Genomic DNA, 14101 nt, shown 5'->3' on the forward strand with positions numbered 1-14101 from the left:
GGGCAGGAGGAGAAGGGGACAACAGAGGATGAGATGGCTGGATGGCATCACCGACTCGATGGACATGAGTCTGAGCAAACTCCGGGAGTTGGTGATGGACAGGGAGGCCTGGCGTGCTGGGATTCATGGGGTCGCAAAGAGTCGGACACGACTGAGTGACTGAACTGAACTGAACTGAAGTAAATCCCCACAGATTAATTATTAATTTCAAAGGGAAAAATAGTAACTTTATACTGGAGAAAACTGGCAGACACCACTTTGCCCAAGTCACCACCAACTCTGGGATAAACTGGGCTCAGGCATTTTCCTGAGGGAACACTAAGAACATATCAGAATAGGCACAGCTCAATGACTAAGGACATGGAACATTGAGGAACCCAAACTGAAAGAGCATCTGACTCTTCGAGACAATGAGGCGGAAAAGACAGGGAAGGGCAGGGGGTCCCGTGCTCCATTTCTCCCATGGCTCAAGGTTCAAGCGCCTCAGTTCAGCTATCCGGTTTTAAGGAGGGAGCCTCTATCACCCAAGCTGCTGGTGAAAAGAATGCTGGAAAAGCACTTGGAAAGGAGAAACATTTGCTTTTCAAGGCAACTTCGTCCCAAGTGAAGTAACCCTCATAACGAATGTGTGAAGGAGGGGTTGGCTGCATCCATGGTTGCCAGCTTTTGTCTATGACAGCCTCAGGTGACATATCATCTGAAAAGACAACAGTTGTAGACAGGACTGGACAGAACCACTGTACAGGACACATGATGAGTGCTGAGCCATGGAAAAAAGAAAAGGAATTTATCAGTTTTTAGAGGAAACTCCTAGAGTCCAGTGTTCTGCGTTCAAACCCAGTTCTGTCAATGATCGCTCCGTGGGGTTAGGCAGGCCTTTTAAACTCCTCTTCATGCATCCCTGCTTAGTCGCTTCAGTCCTGTCTGACTCTTTGCAACCCTATGGACTAAGCCACCAGGCTCCTCATGCCCATGCGGATTCTCAGGCAAAATACTGGCAGTGAGCTGCCGTGCCTCATTCCAGGGAATTTTACAACCCAGGGATCAAACCTGCATTTCTTACATCTCCTGCATTGGCAGGTGAGTTCCTTTCCACTAGTGCCACCCGGGAAGCCCTTAAACTCTCTAAGCCTGTATTTTCTCATCTGTAAAAAGAGCATGATAGGGAAGGCAGACTGAATGAAATTAATTCACATATTTAGCACAGTGTCTGGCACACAGTATGTGCTCAACAAATATGACTACTTACTGTCTTATAAAATACAATGACTATTATCATCTTTGTATTCCCATCACTTAATGCAGGGCCTGGAAGGTATATGATATGCATTTAATAAATGTGTCTTGATGCATTAACAAAGACAGAGAAATGCAGGAAATTAGACAGACGCTGATACTTATGTGAATCACTACTCAAGACTCAACTGAGCTCCAGCTAATGTCAAACACAGGGAAACATTACTAGCAAAAAAAAAAAAAAAAAGAATCAGGATCTTGTGTGTAGCTCTCTTGTGAAAGATGATCCCTTTGCTAACTTAAAAGACAGTGGAGCTTGAGACCATCATTCTTTATAAACGCTGAGGAAAGCTTGGGGACCCCAGCTTAGAAAAGCAAGACAGACTCAATTCATACTTCCACATGAAGTGGAACTCATGCTTGCCTGCTAGGTGGTAATGAGAAAATAAATGAAGGAAACAAGTTTAAACAGACACATAATTACAGGTGAGGAAGGTGTGTAAGCATTCTTCCTGCTCATTGATCTGTCATAGTCCTAAACTTCTAGTCTTTAGCTCCGATGTAGACAATGAACGGCAGTGACTCAAAGGAAAGAAGTCAGTATTGAAAGGAGGCAAAAACAACGAGATGGTGGCTGGCTTCACACCGGAGTGCTGGGAGTGAGTGGAACACGATGAGAGAAGTCTGTAAAGATCTTCTAGAAGAGGAGAGGAAAGTTGGCAAGAGAGAAGTTTCCATCTCTCTCACATCCTCAGTTGGGTTCTCTGCCCCCACTCAGACTGTCCTCCATCTTCCCCTTGCACCTGCCCCTCATTTCCAGATTAGCAGTCATGCACGGTAGATGGGTCACCCTAGAATCCAGTGCTGCCCCTTTTTGGCACCTTCGGCATCCTCAATGGTTACTATACAACTGGCCATGTGAGAGTCCTCAGTCCTGGAAGCCTTCCTTGACCATGTTCTTTCATCTCCCCCAGTAACTGCACCTGGCAGAGCTTGATCAGGAAGCTGATCCATGCTGAGATAGGTTCATTTTAATTACATGCAATGTATCCCAAGTTGGTAAGCTCATTGAGACCAATATCATGTCAATGACTGTTGTATATCGAGCACCTAGCCCAGTGCCTGGAACACAGCAGGCTCTGTCTGGTCCCTCGCTTCTGTTAGGTCGCACTTCTGCCCATCTCTTGTAGATTCCTTCCTAGTGCTCCTCTATGATCTACTCTTTCCTACTCTTCCTCTGCTCCTTTCTTCCCCTCCTACCTCCCTCTCTTCTTCCTTTCTCTTTAAAAAAGTTTCCTCAGAGGAAAAGTTCATACCATCAATTTCTTACAAACCTAACATTTTTACCTTCTCATGCTATGTTTATGCCATATACCAAACCTAGTCAGTTTCCTAGCTCCCTTTGAAATGTCTTGGATTCTTATTGCTTTAGTGAGATTCACTTAAATTCTCTGTGTTCACAGCCTTTGTAACTAGAATTATCTCCTTTATTTTTTTCCCACCTTTAGTTTCTTCTCTCTACATCTCCTCCTTCCCTATGCCACCAGAATAACTTTTATAGAAGACTTTCATGATTTTAGCCTCCTATTCAAGAACCTACAGATGGTTGCCTATGTAATTCAACATGTATAAACCCTGCTAGTAGGCTTCAGGATGGCTCTGCAAATTCTCCCTAACTGCTTATGAAAAAGAAGAGAAATAGAAGAATGCATATTGGAGGAAGCAAAATTAACAGAGGGTATTGTTGCTTTGTCATTTTAAGACAGGAAACATGTGCATGTTGACAGGAGAGGGAATCAAACTCAATGCTTGGATGATAGAAAAAGTGGAAGTGGTCATTAATGAGGAGGGACCTCTCTCTCTAAAACAATGTAAAAAGGAAGAGAGAGAGTTTAGTTCTGAGACCACAGTATTCCCAGTAAAGTAGGTAGCAAGTTGGCTGCCAGTGATGGAGACCTATAGCTGTAGATAGGTTTAGGCAGTTAGGAGTATCTGCTCATTCCTCATTCACTCACTCCTTCCACAGGTGTATTGACCACCTCTGTATATGTGAACTAAGCCTCCTTAGTAGTTTTCCACTTTGCTCACATGGCTTCTGCATTTGATTACATCATCCAAACCACAGGAAAACAGATCTATCTCCATTCAATTGTGATCTTGTTCAATTCATTATTCCAGTTAGTTGGGATCTTCTTGAATCCCAATTCTGTCATTCAGGGTTCTCCCTTCCAACTTTGTGTCTTTCTTTGAGAATCTGATAAGCATATGCTCTATAGCTTTTACTACAAACATTTATAAACATGTGGAGTGGGATATCGCTAAGACACAGAGGATACATGTGAAATTGCTCTCCCTCTTGACATGGACTCTTTAACAAGCTCCCTTTTGGTGATGTTTTCCTGCCTAGGTTGTAACTCTCCACCTCTTCCAACAGGATATCATGAAAGAGCTCATCAAATACTTTGCTAAAGTCTAAACGCACCATGCTCACTTCATTTCCCTCATCAAGCTGGAAAGTAAATGAATAATGCTGGCAAGTGGAAGAATATAATTAGATCGACAAGACTTGTTTTTAGCAAACCTGTGCCAAGTGGTCATGATTTCGCTTTCCAAGTGCGTATAAACAATTTCCTTAACTGGCAGTTATAGGTTCTTGCCATTGATGGCAAGTTCACCGCCACATATTTTGGAATTTTTCTTTTCTTTCCATAAAGCAGAACTGTATGTCTGTTTCTCAGTTTCTGGCATGGTTTTCCTTTAGTTCTGCAGAGATCACTTCCCTCAGTCTAGGGGGAAAATCTGCACATTTTCTTAGTATCCTTTTTTTTTAAAACAGAAGTTTCATATACTTCCTATAAGAGGTGAATGAAACACTGGTGAGATTTTAGGACGTATTATGACACAGACTATGGAGCAGACCAGAGTAGAACCCTCTTGAGATTAGACCTGATGAGATTGGTTCAGGTCACTGACTCTTCAAGTGGGTTGGTATATTGTGCTCTAGGCAGTGAGTGTGGTTTGGAATTAAAAGTCCCTCTCAACTAGAGATTTCTGGAAAAAAAATCAGAGTCTAAACAATTTTCCTTCTCTCTCCCCACCCATATTGTTTCTCTCTGCCATCAGTACCTTCAAAGTACCAGAATATAGGACCTACTAGCAATGAAGATTGGACTTACCCACTTGCCCACGCCTGGATAGTCATGTTCTGGATCAAAAAGGTGCTGGTGTAACTGGAATTCTCGACTGAACTCTGCTGTGTCAGGGGTGTTTTCTAGACATCCATCATCTACTGCAAACAACAAAAGGTTTTTGAGGAACAGCCAAGGATCGATTGTTATTCTAAGAGCTAATTTATTAAAAACAACTAGACATCCAAAGGTCAGAATGTATTCACATCAGTCATTCTAAATCAATATCCTTCTGGGATTTGCTCATCCCAGATTCCCATTCCTCTCCTACCCATGGCAGAGAATGGTTGGCTGCTCACCAAACCCACTTCCCATTCCCCATCGGCACATGGCTAATTTCCCAGCCTTGCTATGCAATCAGGTGGAGTCATATGCCTGGGTTTGTGCTGATGGAATGTGGGCAGAAGTGATGTATTTATTCCACCTTCAAGCCTGGCCCATAAAAACCCTCTAGAGGACCCCCTCTCTTGCTCTCCCAACCCCACCCTCACCCCCAGCATCTGTTGGTCTGCTTGCTACATGTTGCCGACCAGGGCAACTGTGGATGTCAAGTGCAAAGATGAAAGATGGCAGTCTGGGTTGCTGAACCATCCACCTCCACAACACCCTCACCCATCTCTGGCAGGACTTCACACAAATGAGAAATAAACTTCTATTGTGTTAAGCCAGTGCTATTTTTTATCTGTCATGACAGCAATTATTTCCTTTACTGATACACTTCCATTCCACATGACTTACTCTGTTTTTTCTTGGGTGGCTCTTTAGAAATGATTTTGGCTTCTTGGAGAAAATCCAGTATATAAGAAAAATAATTATTAGACAGAACTTGATGGTGTGTGTTGTAGTGGTAACAGGGTAAGCCTGGAGTCAGAAAGATAGACCCGAGCTCAGGGTTCAAATCTTAGCTCATGAGTGATAGACAGGGTTAGTTCCTTCAGAGAGTTAACTTAGTCTAATTTCATTCATTCACCTATGAGATGAGAATAATCAAATCCCTACCTTTCAGAGCAGCTATAGGGAATAGAGATGATCATATAGAGAGCATCTGGCACATAATAGGTTTCCTCTATGTTTTAGTTCCCTTCTCACCATCTCTCTTTAAATGACAGTTCTTATTATCAATGCTCTTTGAAATAAAGCATGTCTTCCATTCAAACACAGAAAAAGGTTATCCCCCTCGGCTGCTGCTTTTACCTAAGCCCTGTCATTACAAGACACAGTGCTCTGAAACTGAGTCCTTTTTTTCCTGTCTCTAATGTGCTTTATAGACAACAGCTTTAAAAGGGTGGGGGTGGGGAGGGGGTGGGGGAGGTTGGGAGGGTGGTTTGTGCAGGACTAGGAAAATGAAAGAGGCTTCCTTTCAAAGGGAGAGTGAAGCATCAAAGTCAATGCTAAAAGGGGTCTAACACAATGAGGCAGGTAGTCCGGTCTCTTGAGACTGTTTTGACGCCTACCAGCAGCTTTCAGCATCCAGTCTCAGCCCTCAGCAGCAGGAAGCTTGGGAGGAAAGCACTCGCTTTTGGAAAAAACCCTAATGTGACTCTAACATGGCTCCCCACTTCTCACTGAACTGGTTATCTGATTTCTTCATCTAGAGCAATTAACATGAAGGAAGGGGAGAGCAGAGCAAAAGAGGTCAGGCAGTCTGCACATGGCAGCTTTACAACCTCTTCCTAATTGTTTCTCAAGTACCTCTGAGTGGGCCCAAACTGAGGTGTAGAGATAGAGGCCTGTGGCTCTGGAAACCGAAGGTGTCCGGAGCCTGAAAATGCTCCCAGGGATTCACATCCCTGAGGCCCAGGACAGGCTGTGAGTTCTGTTTGCCGCTCTACCAGGGTGAGTGAGCCATGATTCAGAGGTGAGTGTGGCTTGGGGAGGGAAGTGAAGGTTATTCTTGGATGGCTGGACTATGCGGTGTCATGATTCTCAATGAGGCATGTCTCAAGCAATTTCTTACAAATAATGGCTAAATTTAGTAAGTGAGTTTTTTCTAGAATGCAGATTATGGTAGAACAAAGAGGGAGAAGTATGTTAGCTTAATGAAAAGGCAGGGAGGGAAGGGGCAGATAATGGCAGACAAGAAAGGGCCTGGGAGCTGGGTTTTTATCCAACTCTATCAGCCAGCCAGGATTGCTCCATCTCAGATCTCCTAAGTGCTACTGATTAGGGCTTGATTACATAGATCTCTATACTACTTGTTTCAAGGATCAGCTAGGACTACACTGAACGCTTTTTTAAGGCACTGACTATGTATTCATTTTACAGATGAAGAAACTGAGGCCCGAGGAAGTAAACTGACACGCTGTAATGAGGACTAGATAGCAGATCTGTTGACTCAAACTCTGGCTCTCCTTCCATTCTCCTCTAACAGCAGTTCTCCAAACTTCAGTATGCTCCAGAATCACAGGAAAGGCAGCTTAAAATACAGATTTCTGCATCCTACCCCCAGGGTTTCTGTTTCACTGGACAGAAGAGCCTGGTGGGCTACATACAGTTCATGGGGTCACAAAGAGTTGGACACGACTAAGCAACTAACATTTTACTTTTTTATTTTTACCCCCAGGGTTTCTAATTCAATAACTCTGGAATAGGGGTGAAGATCTGCCTTTCCAATAAGTCTCCAGGTAATGCTGATACTGCCAGGACTACATTTTAAGAACCATTGTCCGATATGATATTGATTCAGTTTAGCCAAATCCCCATGGAGACTGTTACTCTTCAGACTCCAAACTGGTCTTTCTTCCTGCTCATCCAAAGCCTCACAGGCAAGTGAAATGTGGCTGAATCACTGGTTCTGTGCAGTGAGTTAGACTTTCCTACAGTCCTGGGCCAGTATCCCCACACTGGCTTGGCCATGTCTAACTATTTCGGTTGTCCCATCCCAGGATGGAGGCTCTGTCCCCCATGGGAAACAGAGACCTCACCTATCTTTCAGAGGGAACCTCTTTCAAAGAGAGCCTGTATTGTGTTTAAGAAAAGCTGAGGTACCATACTGTCAGAATTTTCAGAGCAAGGCAGCATGTTTTAGTGGTTGGTTCCACGGTCCTGAATCAGATAGACCCAAGTTTGAGCCTTGGCTCAGCTACTTGTTACATAAATAACCTTGAGCAAGCTATTTTGGAAGCTTCAGGTTCGTTATATGTAAGTGTAGTGTTAGTCATTCAGTCGTGTCCAACTGTTAGTGACCCCATGTAGCCCGCCAGGTTCCTCTGTCCATGGAACTCTCCAGGCAAGAATACTGGAGTGGGCTGCTGTTTCCTTCTCCAGGGATCTTCCCGACCTAGGGATCGAACCTGGGACTCCTGCATTGCAGGTAGATTCTTTACCATCTGAGCCACCAGGGGGAAGCCCAATAAATACTAACATTATTATTATTATTATTATAATTATTGGTAAAGACTACTCTGGTTGCTTACTAGTGGCAAAGCTATTTACAATCTGGATGATATTTAATGAGTCCCTACTCTGTGTGAGGTGATGTGCCAAGTGCTTAACATGGATAATTTCATTTAATTCCCCAATAACCCCCATTTTGCAAATAAGGAAGCTGAGATGCAAGTAGTTTATTAACTTGTTCGAGGTCACATCTCCTGACCTGGGGTTTGAATTCAGGTAGTCCTCTGTCTAGAGCAACTACTCTGAACCAACAAAGTAAGCTGCTCAAAGCCCAGCATAAGTGAAGCTCACTCACTATTCATCCTCTTTGGCACTGGAGGGTAGAAAATTGGGAGCAATGCATGAACAGCAAGGAAGGTTTCAGCCTACTTCCTTAACCAACTTACCTTCCTGGGTCCCCTCTCTCATGCCACCTCCCAACTCCCAAAGAAATATTTCAGGATAGACGCTCACTGGTTACAACATAGTTGAAGTGTCAATTGTCAAGAGAAGTGAGGAAAACGAATGGGCATGGATCATCCACAAAGGAAACAAGTTCCAAAGTGGGCAGCAACTGTACCAAAGAAGAGGCAAAAAAGAGAAAGCCCTCTCTTTTATTAAAAAAAGAAGCGCGTGCAGAAAAGAGCATCACTTCCCAAAGAGGGTGACAAGATGAAGCCTTGGCAAGAGAGGCCTCTGCAGGTATATCTAAACACCAGAACTCACCAGGAGTTCTAGAATCAACTTCCCTTTCCAATCCACCTACAAATAAATACATAGGGGCTCATGGGACTAGAAATACTTTTTCTCTGAGCATATGCAGCCAATGTTAGCATTTTTAATTTCCTCCCAAAGCTCCTACCTTTCATGGGAACCCAGGAGCGTGCCCACTAATGCCCACTACCTGTTTTTCCAACGGGGCAGGGGTTTGGAGGGTCTGGGTAGCCCTGGTCCTCACTGAAGTCCTTAGGAATGTTGTCACCGGTCAACTCTGCCACGATGTTTGGGATGTTGCCAAAGGGACCCAAGTGTTGCAGACCTTCATGAGCTCCACCTGCCAGGAAATCAGAAGTAGATCATTTCGGGGCAATGCCATTCATTTCAACTACTATTTATTCAGGTACACCAGACAAGCAAAGTACTGTGTTCTATGCTGTGGAGAGAGAAAAGGAAATACAATAGTTCCTGCCCTTAGGGGGTTAAACTTTTCATTGTGGAAACAGGCACAAACTGCACAAATACCATTTCCACTTAGGGCACACTGTGTATGTGCTATAGTGGACATGTTAAAATACAGTACTTGGAACAGCGTAGAGGGGGGCTTCATTAGGCTGATAGGATGGGAGGGCTTTTGGACAAGCTGGAGCTTGAATGGCACTGGCACAGATGGGCAGGACTTTGCAAGTTGGGCACGGGGCTTAGGGAAGAGACAAAGATGCAACTGGCATCCAGATAAAAGGACAGGCTGAATGACAACCAATTACCCATAAAAGGGAGATGAAGAAAATATTTGACCTTCTCCCATTCGAGATCAACCACTTAAAATTGGGTGTATTTATTTCAATCTTTTCTCCTCTGTGCATCTTTTTCTATCCATTTGTTCGTTTTTCATTTACTATTAAAGCATGTGGCTGCACGGTCTCTAGCCCCATGATTATAAATGACTATGTAGTCTTCAATCCAGTGGTTCTACCACAACATATTAATCATTCCCCCATTGTGGGATGTTTAGTGTTTCCCAATTTGCTCTTAGGCATTTAATTTTTTCCATATTTTGGATTAGTTTTCCTCAGGAAAGATTCCCAGAAGTCAAATTACTGGGTCAAAGGCTATAAATATTTTTATGACTCTTTATATTATATTGCCAAACTGTTTTCCAGAAAGGAGGTACCAATTTATAAAATATCAACAAAATCTGAGAATTCCATATTTATACATTTTAACCAGTATTGGGTTTTACCAAAATAAAGTTTTATGTTTTCTTTGTTAATTTTAAAGGCTTTTAGAAAAATTACTGTTTCGTTTTGAATGTCTTTGATTACTAGCTCAGTCGAATTTTTTCCATGTTTATTTACCCGATTTAATTTCTTTTCTGTGAGTTGTCTGTTTATGCTCTTGGAATTTTAGTGTTTCTCTTATCAACTTGCAAGAACATTTTACCTAATAAAGGTATCAAGTCTTTGGCCATTACATTTCCTGCAAACACTTTCCATGTTGTTTGACTGACTTCTGGTCATTATATTTGTAATAGTTTGCTAACATAGGTTTGCTGTTGTTATCCTTCATGATCTCCTCTCACCTTCTAAACTTACAAAACTATTGGCCCTTCACAAAGGTACTTTCAATATTTAGATATTTCAGTTTTCTATTTTTAAAATTAACTCTTTGGTACAGCCACTATGGAAACACTGTTGAGGTTCCTGAAAAAATGAAAAACAGAACTGCCATGTGATCGAGCAATGCAACTGGGTATTTATCCAAACAAAATGAAAACACTAATTCAAAAAGATATATGCAGTCCAATATTCATTGCAGCATTATTTACAATAGCCAAGATATGAAAGCAACTGAATGAATCAACAGATGAATGGATAAAGAAGACATGTGTGTGCATGTATATATACATATATATATATAGAGAGAGAATGTCAGTCAGTGGAATATTACTCAGCCATATGACAACATGGATGGACCTGGAGGGTATTAAACTAAGTGAAATACTATATGCTCTCACCTGTATATGAAATCTCAAAAACAAAACAAATGAAGAAAATAACAAAATAGAAACAGATTCAGATACAGAGAGCAAACTAGTAGTTGCCAGAGGGGAATGGGGGTGGCAAGGGGTTGAATGAAAGTAGAGGAAGGGAATTACACAAACTGCAGTTATAAAATAAGTCAAAGGCAAGCAATATACAGCACAAGGAATATAGTCAATAGTATTATAATAAATTTGTATGGTATGTAATCTATAAAAATAGGGGATCACTATGTTGTGCACCTGAAACTAATATAATATTGCAAGTCAACTGTACTTCCAAAAAAAAAGAAAAAATTAACTCTGTTATATATACACTGTGTGTTTTAGGGCACGTAAAATAATTATCCTATTGGCACTTGCTGAGTGATTCTGTCCTTCTCTACATATTTCATCCCTTCAACAAATATTTAGTTGCCCCATAGATACCAAGCCTACTCTGAACACCAAGGCACAGCAGTGAATAAGAACAAGCAGGTTCACATTGTATAACTTGCTTTACTTAAACATCCTGCTCACGCTCCGTCGCTCAGTCATGTCTGACTCTTCGCAACCCTATGGACTGTAGCCCACTAGGCTCCTCAGTGCATGGGATTCTCCAGGCAAGAATACTGGAGTGGGTTGCCATTTCCTTCTCTAGGGGATCTTCCTGACCCTGGGATCGAACTCTGTCTCCTGCATCTCTTGCATTGGCAGGCAGATTCTTTACCTCTGCACCACCTGGATGCATGTCAATTTCCAGACTCTTCCCTTGCAGCCTTAATATCCCATAAGGCTCAGGAATCTTACTCTTCCAACACTATAGCAGCCATTTCAGAAATGAATTCCTATTTATTAGCTGTATCGTGACACTGCTGCCTTGATGCATAATCACTATTTACATAGACCTACACACAAAAGGGCAGATCAAAATGTGCTTGCTTGATGTGCATGAAATTAGAAACAAAATCAGGTAGCTCAGCTGGTAAAGAATTCGCCTGCAATGCCGGAGACCCTGGTTCTATTCCTGGGTTGGGAAGATCCCGTGGAGAAGGGATAGGCTATCCACTCGTATTCTTGGGCTTCCCTGGTAGCTCAGACAGTAAAGAATCTGCCTGCAATGTGGGAGACCTGGATTCGATCCCTGGGTTGGAAGGTTCCCTTGGAGGAGGGCATGCAACCCACTCCAGTATTCTTGCCTGGAGAATCCCCATGGACAGAGTAGCCCGGCAGGTTGCAGTCTCTGGGGGTCACAAAGAGTCAGACATGACTGAAGTGACTAATCACAGCACAGCATAAAGTAACCACACTTCCACCATCACAGGAAACACGGTCTTGCCAATGGGTTGTGTTACTTACGTCGAACTAGGTGAATCTCCCTATTCCCCTGGACAAGTTGTGCCAAGGCATAAACCTCCGACACTTGCTTTTTCCCCTCTTTGTTGGTTGAATCAACTCCCATTTAGATCAACACATAATTTTCCTTTGAAAATATTAATATATTCAGTAGGATCATGGCTAGCTCCTAGTGTCCTGGGAATCCTATTGTCTCTTTGAAGTCACATTGCATCTTTCTGTCTTAATTTATTGTGCTTGATTAACATTTATTCCTTTGGTTTGTTTGTTTTTTTGTTTCGACCACATAGCATAGCTTGTGGTATTTTAGTTCCCCAACCAGGGATCAAACCCATGCCCCCTGCAGTGGAAGTGTAGAGTCTTAATTCTTAAAAGGACAATTGTACCTCTTTTAATTCCAAATTCCTCTAGCTTCCAAATATAGACATCATAAAGTAACTGGGTTTTTTTGTTTACCTTTATATTATAGTTCACTGAGTGAGTAGCACACAGAATTTCTGCATTTTTAAAGAAAGGTATTATTTTTATAAATTTTCCATGTGAGTATTTAAGATGTATTTTTATATAACCCATAAATACCTAAATATAGCCAATTATCCAACATTATTAATCATATTCTTTTATGTCCTTATTCATATTTTATCACAATCTGATGGCTTTGTTAAAATCTATTACTACCAATAAGTGTCTGTCAGTATCTTTCATTTCTTATTGTTTTTGCTTTAGTATTTTGATGCTCTGCTAATTGCTATGTCCAAGAGTATAAATTCTTCATTTTAATTGCCATTAACTGGCAAAATTAATAACAATTGACAAATCATATCTTGACACATATTTCTGCTATTAGCATTGCCACTTTCATTCTGTTGTTTTGTTTGGTGAACCTTTGATCATTCTTTTATTTTTAAACTTTCCGTATCTCTCTGAAGATTTTTCCAATTCATACTGAGGTGCCTGCCTTCAGAGACATTCTAGAAATTCACATTTATTATCTCACATTAACCCAAGACCCACAAAAGTTTAGAGAGATAGACCAGCATGCTTGGTATTGGTATATCTGAGGCTTTATACCATCTTGGCATTAGAGCCACCTTGGTGATTGCTATAGGGCATGCCTTCTGGTGCGTCAATACATGTCTCAACTTTTGAAAGCACCCTAGGCTTAAGTGCCAGGAATTATCCAACTTGGCTTCAGGGAGATGCATGTCTTAATGCTCCGCTAGTAATTAATGAAGGAAGCAAACACAGTTTCCTTTATGGAAGGCCTGCCAAGGTTCTGTTTACCTCTGTGCACCAGTGCCATTAGAATGAATGGTACACTTGTTAGGAAGCAACAGATGTTTAGCACCAGGCAGATATAACACAGGCTCTTTTAAAACTACATTTAATTACATCAAATCAAGAAATACTCACTGAGGAACTATGGGAGTTCGATGGAAATTAAAAAAAAAAAAAATCTATCTTTTGCACCTGGATGGTGGGGGGAGTTTAGGGAAGAAGGGATACATATATATGTATGGCTGAGTCCCTTTGCTGTTCAACTGGAACTATCACAACATTGTTAATCGACTATACCACAGTACAAAATTAAAAAAAAATTATTTTTAATGCTATCCTTTGTTCTCCAAGAGCTTGAATTTTATAGATAAGAAAGTGAAATTGTTAGTGGTTCAGCTGTGTCTGACTCTTTGTGACCCCACAGACTGTATGTAGCCTGCCAGGCTCCTCTGTCCATGGAATTCTCTAGGCAAGAATACTAGAATTGGTTACCATTCCCTTGTCCAAGAAATCTTCCCAACCCAGGGATCAAACCCAGGTCTCCCACATCTCACAGGCAGATTCTTTACCACCTAAGCCATCAGGGAAGCCAGCCAAGAAAAGTAACCACATATAGAAAATAACTAGAAAATTATATACTTGAGTATACAATCAAATGCTAGTTAACTGGTTCAGTATAACGTTTAGATTATGCTGCTCTATTTTGCACCTGAAACCAAGTCAGTCAAACTGTTAGGATGCCATGGATGCTATCTGGTCCATTTGTCTCTAAAAACCAAACATATTTTAAAGTTATTATTCAGTCAACTTAAAAAATATTTCTTGAGTATATATGACCATCAAGACATGGACTAGAGGGTCAGTGATGAGCCAGGTAAAAATGACCCCCGATCTTACAGAGTTTACAGTTTTGTAAGGGAGACATAATGAA

The 14101-nt window shown here is 41.6% G+C and overlaps 1 protein-coding gene across 4 annotated transcripts in view; it reads right to left on the reverse strand.

Moving 5' to 3' along the window:
* LOC122443346 (neuroendocrine protein 7B2) overlaps positions 1-14101 on the reverse strand; it is a 57932-nt gene that overhangs the window by 10780 nt on the left and 33051 nt on the right. For 2 of the 4 annotated variants that reach the window (XM_043471401.1, XM_043471399.1), the window contains exons 3-4: positions 8704-8853; positions 4413-4522 (exon numbers count right to left, since the gene is read on the reverse strand). In XM_043471401.1, the coding sequence (XP_043327336.1) occupies positions 4413-4522; positions 8704-8853 (260 nt within the window). Of the gene's footprint in view, positions 1-4412; positions 4526-8703; positions 8854-14101 lie in introns of all 4 variants that reach the window. The other 2 variants (XM_043471400.1, XM_043471398.1) reach the window with 1 other exon arrangement.

The sequence above is a fragment of the Cervus canadensis genome, chromosome 6, assembly GCF_019320065.1.
Source record: "Cervus canadensis isolate Bull #8, Minnesota chromosome 6, ASM1932006v1, whole genome shotgun sequence".
Lineage (NCBI taxonomy): Eukaryota > Metazoa > Chordata > Mammalia > Artiodactyla > Cervidae > Cervus > Cervus canadensis.